The 13,966-nt window shown below is 36.7% G+C and overlaps 1 protein-coding gene across 2 annotated transcripts in view; it reads right to left on the reverse strand.

The window, feature by feature from the left end:
• TRIP12 (thyroid hormone receptor interactor 12) overlaps window positions 1-13,966 on the reverse strand; it is a 153,236-nt gene that overhangs the window by 61,909 nt on the left and 77,361 nt on the right. Inside the window, exons 5-7 of one of the 2 annotated variants that reach the window (XM_011969149.1) lie at window positions 10,620-10,725; window positions 6,959-7,095; window positions 607-690 (exon numbers count right to left, since the gene is read on the reverse strand). In XM_011969149.1, coding sequence (XP_011824539.1) covers window positions 607-690; window positions 6,959-7,095; window positions 10,620-10,725 — 327 coding nt within the window. The remainder of the gene's footprint in view (window positions 1-606; window positions 691-6,958; window positions 7,096-10,619; window positions 10,726-13,966) is intronic. The other variant, XM_011969150.1, reaches the window with a different exon arrangement.

The following is a 13,966-nucleotide window of genomic DNA, read 5'->3' on the forward strand; positions in this document are numbered from 1 at the left end:
TTGTTAATATTTAAAAAAACTACAATTTGTATATACACTATACATTCCTTTTGAAACAGGATCAAGAAGATAAAAAACCATGGCAAACACCTTATTAAAACCCATTTATGCTGCAGGTTGCAATTTTTTAAATTTTTGCATGAGTGAAAAGTCAGACCTTGGCAACGGCCTTGAGCAGTAGGATATCAATAACTCCCACATCCTTAGCGTTCCAATAATGGAACACTAGGCCTAAGTGGGTTAAATGCATTCATAATGCTACTGGACTCCAGACGAAAATATATTAAGGTACCCGTTTTTCAAGATTTTTAACTTATTTATTACTGAAACCAGCTATACATGCAACCACAATAAAGAAAAAAACATTTAAACAAAAATAAATACGTAAGGCTTTATCTAGTTAAACAGTAAACACCTAGAGGCAGATAGCTCATCTTCTAATTCCAAATCATGAAATTGCTACTAAGAAGTTTTTTTGCTTTTTTTCTTGGCGGTGCAGGTACTGCTAGATTATGGTCAAATGAATTTAAATTAATTTCAATAAAGTATGGTATTAACAGGTAGCTCATGGTAATGGTTTCTTGTAGGCTCAATAACTGTTTTTACCTTGCAAACGTCCCATCTCGGAATCATCTGATTCACTCTCCCCAGAGGTGGTCATGCCAACAGCCCCTGCAACAGAACTAGAGGCTTGGGGTGGAGGGGAAAGATGAGGGTTAGGAGGGGAGCACTTAAACACATTATGTCTGGCTTATCTTAGAAAAACCAAAGTTTTGTGGACTACAATGAATAAAGGTAATTAAACTTGTCTAGCCACAGTATACTCAGCTGTTCTTCTAGACTTTATCCTGTAGCTTTCAGCAACGAAAGGAGAACTCAACTATTTTAGTATTAAAAAGGTTGTATTTTTATGCTTGTTTTTCATTTATACATGGCTTTTGACAAATTTCTTGTGCCTTTGAAACTGTTCTTTAATTAAGATGTCCTGAATCCCTCTCTGAAAGTCAATAAAGAACATACTGCTAAAACAATTGTGATTATTTAACAGATGGCCAATTAGTAACAAAAATAATAAAAAGGCAAAATTGACATTTGGGGGAAATGTTGTATGTAGATGTCTGCCTTCTAAGTCTGCTTCATTCCCGGACTACAGTCTTGATACAATCATTTATCTGTTTTCATTAACTTCAAGAGTGCAAAAAGATATTACAACTAACAGATGACTGCTATGAAGCATGAAGGAGGCTGGACATGGTGGCTCACGCCTGTAATACCAACACTTTGCGGGTCAAGGCAGAAGGATCATTTAAGCTCAGGGGTTCAAGGCCAGCCTGGGTAACATAGTGCGACTTGTAGTCCCAGCTACTGAGTTAGGCATGCCTGAGTTGAGAGCACTGCTTGGGCCCAGGAGGTAGGGGCCACAGTGTGCCATGATCATGCCACTGCACTCCAGCCTAAGCGGCAGGGCCAGACTCTATCTAAAAACAAAAAGTATGAAAGACAGGGCAATAAAGTGTCAAAACTAGTGTAAAATGAAGAGTTAAAACTCAGGATACTATTAATCGAAATGCTAACCTGACCAACAATGACAAAAAACCAGTCTGAGCTAATGGAGACAGAGTCTATTATGAATCTGAACAGGAAGTAAAACCATAGTCCTACAAAACTAGCAGTTAATTGTGCCTCTAGGTGTCTGCTGAGGTCAAAGGGGGTTCTTTTTGTTTGTTTTCTGGGTCTTTTTCTTTTTTTAACCCAGATGATTGATCTACATAAGCTCTTCCACAATACCTTAAGCCTATATACTGAACAGATTGTGACAGAATGCAAGCCAGGAAGAATATTTTTGTCATAATTGTTAAAGAGGCATGTGTGAATAACATATGTGAATTTAAAGAGCTTGTCTGAAGAAAAAGATGCCAAAATACCAGCCACCGACTGTATTTTCATATTACCATTCTCTTCACACACCATTAAGTATTTTCTATATAACTTCATTAATGGGATTAAAAAAAAATTCTTAGAAAAACTTATGGTTTAGAACAGGGTCAGCAAAATATGGCCCAAAGGCCGAATCCAGTTCACCACATGGTTTGGTAAAAAAAAGTTTTATTAGAACATAGCTGTACTCATTCCTTTACAGGTCTGTGGCTGCTTTCACGCTGTAATTACAGAACTGAGTACTTGCAACAGAGACTACATAAAGCATCAAACATTTACTATCTGGCCTTTTACAAAAATGTTGGAAACTCCCCCACCACTCCCAAAGGTTTAGAGCCATAGAGAGACAGATTAACCAGAAACATCGAAGTTGTATAAAGGTTAAGCAAAATCCACACTTCTGGTAAAGAAAAAGGAAATTAACCAGTAACTACACACACACTATAATGCTACTTACAGGTACGCAGCATTTATGAAACGCTTACTATACATAGGCATTGTCTAAGTTTCCTCCTAACTGTACAAAAGGTATTATAATCATCATGCACATAAGGAAACCAAGGTTTTGTGACTCTGAGCATACTTGGCCAATGTCAGATAGCTAGTTATGGATCGGAGATCTGAACTTAGGAAGCCTGACTTCACAGGTTCTACCCTTAGAAACTATATGACTCAAACATATTCTTTAGCAGTGATTTTTAATTCAAATAAAGTTGCTTCTTCACATTATACAGAAATGCTGTTAACAAATACTGTTACCAGGTACAATTATAACTGAAATGGCTCTTAAACTTATCTTAAGACTATTCTATCTATGTGGGAAGCAAATACCAAGTTTTTACAAATGAAATAGTTGGTATTTTTAAACCACACTCTGGAGCCCATACATTAAAAAACACACACACAAAAATCTAACCTGTTAGAGTACTGCTGGGTTTTTAAGTTTATTGATCAGAGAATCTACTTGATTTTACTTTAAAATGTTCTCCAGACCTACAACCATTAAAGGTTTCTACCTTACATTACTTCTTAAACATTTTATTCTAACCACTTTCATAATGAATATCTCAAAACTTCACTGCCACAAAGACATCAATTAATCAAAACATAAAACCTACAGAAGAACATAATTAAAAGAGATGCTAAGGTTCTATTATAGCAGAGTCCCAACCTTTGGGGAGCCACAGAACCTTTTTTATTTTTATTTTTTGAGACAGGGTCTTGCTCTCTTGACCAAGCTGAAGTGCAGTGGTGCAATTTACAGCTCACTGCAACTTCCGTCTCCAGGGCTCAAGCGATCCTTCCGCCTTCGCCTCCTGAGTAGCTGGTATCACAGGCACATGCCACCAAGTCTAGCTCAGTTTTGTATTTTTTTGTAGAAACAGGGTTTCACCACGTTGCCCAGGCTGATCTCAAACTCCTGAACTCAAGTGATCCACCTGCCTCGGCCTCCGAGTGTTGGGGTGAGAGGTGTGAGCTACTGTCAAAAGTCTGATTATCAGTAAAGGGTAGGGTGCTGGTTTTGACAGAAATTGGAAACTAACTGTGAAGAAAAGAATTCTTTTGCCAGACCTCTGATACCAAGTATTAAGCTTTTGTTCCATTTTATGAAGTAGTTTAGGTTATCTAAAGTGGGAGTTCAGATAGGAGTTATGAGTTTTCTAATTTTGTAAAACATATATAAAAACTATTTTTGTATGTTTTACAAAATGAGTTTGGTTTTACAAAAAAAAAAAAAAAACCCACTAGTTTTGTATGTTTTACAAAATTAGAAAACCTAAGCCAGCCAAGCCACTGGCTAATTTAATTAGGAGTATAGAGATGGCTGTTCTGTAAAGTCATGCAGATATGAAAATGTAATTAATCAACAGGACTTGGCTACAGTTCCTTAGTCAAGGCTTCAAACCTACTTGGGCATAGGCCAGATTTGTTCCTAGAGTCAAATATACAAATATAACTATCAGTAGATAAAATCCAATGCCAGATTTTCAACAGATATTTCTCCTGTTTAGTCTTAAAATATCTTCACAGTACCGTGTAAGACAGTTTACAATACACATAAGTGAAAACAATGGAGAACGATATTGTCTAAATCAGAATACAAACATTCTAATATGGAGTGACAAGTTTTTATACTTTAACCAACAGATGCAAAGTTAACAAAATTGGAATACTTCTTTATGTGATCTAACCCTGATCATTTCTTCTGAAACTATAAAGTTACCCAATGCAAAGAGTGACATTATTTTACAAGAATAAAGAAAAATACTTCATTCCTTACTTTAGTACCCCTAGCATTTGCAAGACTTTATCAACACTATAAAGGTCTATACAGTTCTGATTATGTCCAAAACTAAGAATGCACAGGAGACCAGGTGTGGAGGCTCACGCCTGTAATCCCAGCACTTTGGGAGGTCAAGGTGGGCAGATCACTTGAGGTCAGGAGCTGGAGCGCAGCCTGGCCAACATGGTGAAACCCCTTCTGTACTAAAAATACAAAAATTAGCCAGGCGTGGTGGTGGGCACCTGTAGTCCCAACTACTTAGGAGGCTGAGGCAAGAGAATCACTCAGATCCAGGAGGCAGAGACTGCAGTGAGCTGAGATTGCAATGCTGCACTCCAGCCTGGGCAACAGAGAGAAACTTATCCTCAAAAAAAGAAAAGGGAAAAAAAAAAAAAAAGAATGCACAGGAGTCTGCCTCTGACTCTTGCGAAAGTGTGGCAAACACAGAACTTTCAACTTCAAAGGCTAGCATTTCTTACATGAAGAGCTAATGTGGTTGGGCTTTTTAAAAGAATAAAAACATTATTTCCAAATAAATGTTTTCAACGGAGTCTTATTTCTACTATACAAGTACTATCTGAAAACGTTTACTTGTCAAAAGGAGCCCTAAGTCCACGAACCTATACACCATACTAATTTAGGTTTGTATTTTCTTTTACATTCCCATTTTACACATGCAGAAGCTAAAGCACATTACCATGAAGAACTTAACGTAAAGCTGCTAAATAATTAGCTTATTTCCCCATAAATACTTTCAAGAGTCAGCAGAGAAATTCCTATAATTCATAAGAGATCTATCCTCCAGAATGTAATGAAGTCAGTCCTCTAACACAAGCGCACATGCCAGATGTATTTTTTTGTCACCAGTTACAATGCACAGTTTGGGAAACACTTGTATCACACTGTAATTTCAAACATAAATGACAACGGAATGCCTCAAAGTGCTTAGAAAGGCAGTTGGATGAGCCTGATTCCTGTATGCTTTTATTCTCTTAGGTAAATAAATAGGGGAACAAAATTTTACAGCCCATTCCCATTCCAGCCTTCAATTATATATTCGTATAAATTATATAAACTCTTGCAGCTGTATTAGACAACAACGATGTTACAAATATGCCTGGCTTTGGGAAGTCACACATCACAGCTTGTAACCCTGAGCAAGCATAAGCAATGTTTGTCTCCGTTTTTCCTCACTTATAAAATGGTAATAAGAGCACTCATACCTCAGTAGGCTGTTTGGAATATTGAAAGAGAATATATGTAAAGTACTTAATACTATGGCTGGACTGCAATGTGGTATACACTGTATAAATATTAGTTATAATAATTACTGTAGTAAGTCTACATTAATAGCCTGCAGCTCCTTTTCTGTTACCCATTTGGGAATTACTCCATTTCCACATTCAGGCTTTGAATAAACATTAAAAACTGCGAAGGAGCATACAACACTGGGATAGACTGTGAGTCACAACCAGTTTTAATGAGTTGCAATGAAATGGACTTTCCAAATATCTACCATTTAAACCTTCAGAAAAAGTAGGAAAACAAATATGGGAAAAAACTCCTCTCCCACCACATAATTTATCATATAAAACTAAGAAAGTGTAGTGGTTAAAAAAATGCTAAGCTAGACAGAACAAGAAGACATCAGTAGTGGGTAAACCACAACCTTCCTGGCAAACTATGGCATGATCAACTACAGACATTAAAGAAAATGACAATGTATACTAATAGTAAACAATAGTATCTGAAATATCTTTGTTCAAAAGGAAGTATATGTCCACATCTAAACCTGTGTGTATCATCTGATATAAGGCTCATACATATAAGCCTATAGCGATTGATTTTAACATTCTTTACCTGTTGTTCACGTCACTGAGAAATGTCAATACAAACTGTATTTTGATATCTATCAGCCAGAATTAATAGTTGAAATATTAGCCTTGTTTTGGTATAGGTAATGGGTACATATTTAAAGCTGAGAGAAAAGTCTTAATTTTTGTGCTTCTAATATATCAAGAATAAAAATGAGAAGCCCGGCTGGGCGCAGTGGCTCAAGCCTGTAATCCCAGCACTTTGGGAGGCCAAGACAGGCGGATCACGAGGTCAGGAGATCGAGACCATCCTGGCTAACACGGTGAAACCCCATCTCTACTAAAAAACACAAAAAACTAGTCGGGCGAGGTGGCTGGTGCCTGTAGTCCCAGCTACTCGGGAGGCGGAGCTTGCAGTGAGCTGAGATCCGGCCACTGCACTCCAGCCTGGGCGACAGAGTGAGACTCCGTCTCCAAAAAAAAAAAAAATGAGAAGCCCATAACAATACAAATACGGTTCTTATAGCTAAGGTTCAAACTGAATACTCGTATTTTAGGGCTTACAAAAATTCTAAATTAAAATTTATATGTGTGTGAAGCAATTTAAACTATATTCTTATATTTTTACTATGAATTTAAATTCAATCAATGGGCAGTTATACGCACTAGTCAATATATAAAAAGCTTAAACAGAGTTTACTTCTTCCTAAAAGCCTTTTGAACGTAATTAGTGCAAATTAGGATGAGAATTTTAAAATGGCAACCATTTCCAACTAATCAAAATATCAAACTGGTAAAGTAAAACAAAACAGAACAAGAAGTTTATATGATAGTAACACCTAGCATACATCCCTCCCTCCACCCATCAAATCTATAAAAGACAGAAATGCATTTTAAAGCTAAGAAGTACCAATCTACCTACCCGCAGCTCCTTGGGGAGCTTCATCCGTCCGAGCAGCTGAAGAATTTACTGCCTCCTGGTTGCTTTCAGGGTCTGCCATTTTCTCCTGTCGACGAGCTTCAGCTGCTCCTCTTTTGCCCAGGCCAGAGCCTCGCCGACTACAACAGAAAAATGTCATCATGGGCAGCATTACCAGTGAACCAGGAGCAATGTATAGACAACACAAAGCTCAAATTCATGGAGCACAAAGCCAGTTTCTTCTTCGTCCTCTTTTTAAATAAAAGTAAGTGCAGAAAATCACCATGTATAACAACCAAGACTTTGTATATTTAAAATTCTTCCAAGTTATACTGCATTTACAATACAAGCTTTTGTGTTACTGGGAGCTGTTGTCATCCTTAGAAACAGAAATGATTTTTAAAACACTTCCAACTAAACAGAAAAGTGACTCTTCCTGCAGAGAAAATTCAATTCATTTAAAATACAGCATCATTCCCAGGGTAAACAGTGGATTAATATATTAATACTGGCTGGGTGCTGTGGCTCACACCTGTAATCCCAGCACTTTGGGAGGCCGGGCAGGTGTATCACCTGAGCTCAGGAGTTCAAGACCAGCCTGACCAATATCATGAAACCCTGTCTCTACTAAAAATGCAAAAATTAGCTGGGTGTAGTGGCGTGCGCCTGTAGTCTCAGCTACTTGGGAGGCCAAGACAAGAGAATTGCTCGAACCTGGGAGGCGGAGGTTGCAGTGAGCCGAGATCATGCCACTGCACTCCATCTTGGGCAACAAAAACAACACAAAAAAATTCATACAAAAGAACTGCAGATTAACACTGAGGATGTGAGGAAGGGAGGAGGACATGGGAAAAAAATTCCCAGCCCCTATGTTCTAGATTACCTAAATCATACAAAAATAATCATCCTAATAATGAATAACTCCATTCTTTAAGTTATGGATTTAATATTATTAATAAATACAGATAACATTTGGGAAAGACATTCATTTAGGACAGAGACACAGAATAAATTATGAGAAAAGAATGACCACTTATTTCTCCTAAAGAAAATTACATTTTATTGATGATAAACCTTTTTTTCTCCTTTAATAGCAAAATCAGTAAGCAAACCAGGGAGAAGCAAAAATACTTCCCCCCAAATTATTCAAACTTGATAGCATTTAAACAAAGCTCCCCAAATTATCTTAAGAAAGGCAGAAGCCTATTAGTAAAGACATGTTTTAGATTAAAGTCACACTACAGTGAAGTGAGAGAAGCAGGCACAACTGACCTACAAATGAAGGCTCTGCTTACCTGAGGGCAATGGAAGAGTTTATTCTCATTACAGAAAAAGCTTCCCTACACAGAAATTTGCTTAACTAATCTTTCTTTCACAAGGAAACAGCTCATTCCCAACCCATTTTACAAAGCTACAAATTAGTGGGATTCAAATTCACTCATTTAAGATCTAATCTCCACCAGCACACTGGACTGACCACTTTGGATACATAGGGTTGCTGCCCTCAAGGAGTGCTACTCTAAAGAGAAACAAGGACACCCTTAGTAGGTGACCAAGGCACTAAACGTAAGCAGAATCTCAACTAATTCAGAAAAGATTTGCCATGAAGAGCACTTCAAACAGGTGGCTAGATGAGACGGCCTGTGCACAGCATGATCAAACCCTACAGTGGGTAATTTCACACACACTAACTATCGTGAGTAGAAGGAGAGGTGGTTGCAGAGAACAGCAGGGCAAGCAAGACAATTACAACACTAGATTACCTGACTTCGCATACGGCTTAAAATTAATTTTCAGACACAATAAATTCATTTTGCATCTCAGACTAAACCCTGAGTAATTAAGATTCAAAATATGGCCCAAAATAGGATAAAAAACTCTGGAAAATTAAGAAGTTTCTTCAGAAATCCTCAGAAAAGTTGCTATGCAACCTCAAAAGCAAACAGGTGTACTAAATCCAGGTATTTTAAACAATCTAAAAAATTTAAAAACAGGTGGAAAATATTTAAGGTGGCAAGGCTATCTTTTTCATGATTTATAGGCACCAAGTTTTACTGTTTACTTATGTCACTACTGTAACACCGCCAAGAGTAGAGAAAATAGGTTATCTTAGATAAGAACCAAAAGAAGTGGAAAGACCCCTCTGCTAACCTGAGTGGGAAAAGGTAAACTAAAATCATTCCCCCACCCCATCACTAGTTTGCATGCATTTACTAGAGGGAACAAGCTACAGTCGTGTGCTGCATAATGTTGTTTGTGTCAAGGACAAACCACATGTATGACCGTGGTCCTGCAAGATTATTAATACTGTATTTTTACTGTACCTTTTCTACGTTTAGATATGTTTAGATGCATAAATGCTTGCCATTGTGTTACACTTGTCTACAGTATTCAGTAAGGTAACACATTTTACAGGTTTGTGGCCTAGGAGCAACAGGCTACCACATGGCCTAGATGTGTAGTAAGCTATACTATCTAGGTTTGTGTTTTAAGTGTTCTTCATGATGTTTGCATGGCAAAATCACCTAATGACACATATCTCAGAACGTGTCCTCCTCATTAAAAGTGGCATGACTATACACAGAGAGAGAACTCATATACAGCTACTGAATAATTAGCCATGGAATGGCACCTGACCAACTGACCAAGCCTGAAAAGCTTACAGAAGAAGTTGCAGGAAAAAGATTTCTACTTTTAGGCTAAGATTCTCAATCAATTAATAAAGTTATGTGAAATATTAACTGTATCACATCAAAGATAGTTGTTTTGAAAAAGAGATCTACAGAATCTAGAATTGGAGATGTGAGAGAACACATAATACCTACACTTTTTCTTGAGAGTAAGGTGATACAACATAAAAATTAAGTACATTTCCCCCTCCATTCATTAAATTTAGTAACGGGTTCTAACACTTTTAGAAACCAATTAGGCAATAGCACAACCATTAGAAGAGGCATCCTTTTCAATTCATTAATCACACTATTGGGAAACTTAACTACCTTTTAAAAACAATCCAAATCTGCATAAAGATGCTTGACAGACTAGAACTCTGTAAACAGCCAAAGGTCCTGCTACTGTCAACAGCATTGTGAAAACAGCACAACAACAAAGGAAAAGTAGAGGATAAAAGTATCGTCAAGAAATAGAATGATTAAAACTTAATAAAAACATGTAAATAAATATTGCAGAGAAATTCACAAAGATAACGCCAGTTATGTTAGAATATGTCTTTACTCAAGTAAAAAAAAAATTAGATAATTTTTAAAAAATCGTCGGGCACAGTGGCTCACGCCTGTAGTCCCAGCACTATGAGAGGCTAAGGCGGGTGGATCACTTGAGGCTGGGAGGTGGGAGACCAGCCTGGCCAACATGGTGAAACCCCATCTCTACTAAAAATACAAAAATTAGCTGGGTGGGGTGGCAGACACCCATAATCCCAGCTACTCGGGAGGCTGAGGCATGAGAATCACCTGAACCCGGGAGGTGTAGGTTGCAGTGAGCCAAGATCGTGCCATTGCACTCCAGCCTGGGTGACAAGAGCAAGACTGTCAAAAAATAAAAACAAAGTAAAAAACAATCTATGGAGTTAAGGATTTTGATGAAAGCTGAAACTAAGCAACAGAAGACAAATAAAGTCACTATAAATGAAAAAAACCCAAATTACCTGGTACTAGCACAGGAGCCCGTGGTCTTTTGGCGTGTGCTCCGCCTCAAACTGGGGAGCTCAGCAGGTGGAGATTCACTGCGCTTCTTCGTAGATTTTCTTAAACCTATCCATGGAAAATGGAAAAGTGTAATTTTATAATGAGAAATTATCATTAATTAAAAATTATAAAATTCTTCAGGTCATCATGTTCAAAACTTGACAGAATCTTTTCATAACCTCTCCAGCAGTATTGCTAGCTTTATTTCCAGAGCCTATTCATAATGAAAAAGCTAATGGTACTTGGCCCTCCACTTCAGGATTGGTCTTCTCACTTGGGCCCAACCTTGACCCAGGCTATCCCCAGAGTCCTGTCTATCTCTCCTCTTTCAAAGTTCTTTTCTCATCTGCTACTCTTCTCCACCAACAAAGGCGAGTTTTTTTGTATATACCATTTATTTCAAGAATTTACTAAACGTTATGAAGTTTATCAACTTTATTACACTGTTCTTGTATTGTCCTATTTCAGTTAGTTTATATAAGGCTCATCAATAAGGTATGAGAGAACTAAATGAGTTATACCACTCATCAGAAAGGTACATGCACTTGGACTGAAGGTTATTAGGAAGTCTGATTTATAAAAGACTGTATAATTAGGGGGAAGAGTCAATTAAGCACACTTTTCATGGTATTCTGGAAGCTAATTAATGCCTTCACAGGTCAATAGGCTCAAAAACAGTGTATCAATTAAGTAAAGTTTATTACCATTTTATGAACAATAAGAAAGCCAAGATAGCATCCACCCTGGCCCAACCCTCACAATGTTACCATAAATGACATACTAGGCAGTATGCTCAATCTAAACAAAGACCTCCAATAGTGAACGGTCTCCAAAGTTACCATATTTCCATGAGAACTCAGCATCATCTTAAATAGCTGTTAACTTTTTCAGAGACTAATTGTACCATTGGTCCTGGTCACTTGCTTCTTTTCAGGAAGTTTAAATTTTGCTGATTTCATTGCTTTAAAGGGGAAAAACTAATTCTTTACCCCTTTGATTGGGAAAAAGCAGCAGTAAAAGATCTGGGAGAGAAACAGTAAAAAGGATTCTAGACATTTTCTTGATCTTTTACACTCAAATTAAAACTTCAGCTCATTCAACTTGGGATGGTCTTTATAGCAGACTTAAAAGGAGAGTTGCTAAGTGAAAACTCAAACTTCTTCAAGAATCTGTGAACATGAAACAGAAGTTTTAAGAATAAAAATCTATGTTTGGACAGGCATTACCTTTTAGACATCTAAACTATATCTTTTGGGCCTTTTTCTAAATAACTTTTGTGAAAGATTATCTAAACAAGTGAAGCTGACTTAAAAGAATCAAAGAATGAAACTTTAATTGGGAAAAGATGATTGGCTTAAGAGTTTCTAAAATTTCAATCTTATTTTTAGATTGGTTTTCTATATAGCATACTGCCAGAATTACTTGATATAATCGTATGCTTGATATCCTATGCTGTCTTTGTCAGGGCACACAATCTGGTCACCTAAGAGACAGGGCATGGGAACAGATCTAGGGAGCTAGCTTGGTAATACATTCGGCTAATTAGCATCACATTTAATATTTTAAAAATTCATAAATTATTTAAAAATAGTATTTCAGAAAGTATTAAATTTTACACTTGCTTTTCCATTGGATTTGTGTGACTAAGTTAAAGTAGACTTACAAATGTATAGTTTAGAGAAAAAAACCCACAAATGTACATTATATTAAAACACACCAAAAATCAGTGGTTTTGCTTATGACAAAGCACTTTAACAAACCCTGTATTCTTGTCATTAGTATTACGTAGTACTTCATTCAAGTAATACTAAAATATCTCTATACATACCATTATACAGCAATAGACAGTAGCACACACTTTTGCATCTATTTAGCAACATTAAAAATAAAATATTCAAATTAATGTACTGTGGGCTACACTGCTTTGAGGTGATGTAATTACCTTTATTTTTAATCAAACTTTATTTTACTCTTTCACTATTCATGTCCTAAAATAGACTTCACTGTTTAACTTTCTTTTACACTGTCTTCAACTATAACTTAAATGTGATAATAATATACTTACTGTGAGTGGTTCAATGAGTTTGACAAATGTATTTACCTATATAACCAGCATCATCATTAAGACACAGAACATTTCCATTACTCTAAAAAGGTCCTTCCTGATCCTTGTAGGTAATCCTCTCTCTCAATCTCTCTCTCTCTCTCTCATAAGGCCCTTGTCAATCACTGATCTGCTTTCTGTTGCTATTATGCCTATTTTAGAATTTCATATAAATAGAAGAATACACTGCTTTGGAAATGAACTCCATTTTCTTACAAATATTAGTAACTCATTCCTTTTCATTGCTGAGTGATATTCTTGCGGGTAAATGTTCCACAATCTGTTTATCCATTCTTGGTGGTAAGCTTTAAGAGGACCATACTAAGTTGCAGAGAAGTAGGGAAGGGAAGAACCAAAACAACAGACTAGATAGAAAAACATTTTTAATGGCTGTCATAATCATGCCACGGTCATAAAACGACTGTGAGACTGTCGTAACTCCACTCCTGATAAAGTAGGAGAGATTACCTCAAACACATTGTGGTCTGAAAGACAATCTCACAGTAAAAGAGCTGCTATGTATAATGCTTTCTAGTGGAAAAAAGGTTATCATTATTTGCAACAGAATCGGAACCCAGGATAGACCATACTAGCTTTCACATCTCTATCTCTGCCCAAAACACTTGAACAGGGCAACACAACTTACATAGTGAAAACTGTTAACTGGTAACTTCTCAGCATATTTCAATAAACCAAGTCAAACTTTGGAAGGACTATATAAATTCCTTTTATGGATTATTCTTCCAGAAGTCTGAAACATTTTCAGAACATCAGAAATGGCAGAGACATTCATGGAGAAAGAAAAGTTCCAGTTTGAAGCAGTTGAGGAAGATCACTTTGTAGAAGATAAAGATAGATTACCCTTCTTTTGGCCATTTAGCAAACTGACTATGCTAGAACATACTATTCTTACACTTAAGACTATTTTTCAAAAACACTTTCAGATATAAAGTTAGATGATTCCTATTTTTCAGATACAAGAACATTTATTGACATTAAAGGTGCATAAGCTAGCCAACTACACAAATCCAAAGCTCATCTTGAAGCAAGCAAAACAGAGTATATTAAGAATATATCTTAACATGCATCTCGCAAGTTGTTAAAATTTTGCTTTACTGGTTCTAAACAAAACACTTTAGAACTGTCCGTATAAAAATACAGTATTTTGTAGAATTGAAATTTCCTTGTATTCTGCTGATCAAG

Source organism: Mandrillus leucophaeus, unplaced genomic scaffold, assembly GCF_000951045.1.
Source record: "Mandrillus leucophaeus isolate KB7577 unplaced genomic scaffold, Mleu.le_1.0 Scaffold878, whole genome shotgun sequence".
NCBI classification, from domain to species: Eukaryota; Metazoa; Chordata; class Mammalia; order Primates; family Cercopithecidae; genus Mandrillus; species Mandrillus leucophaeus.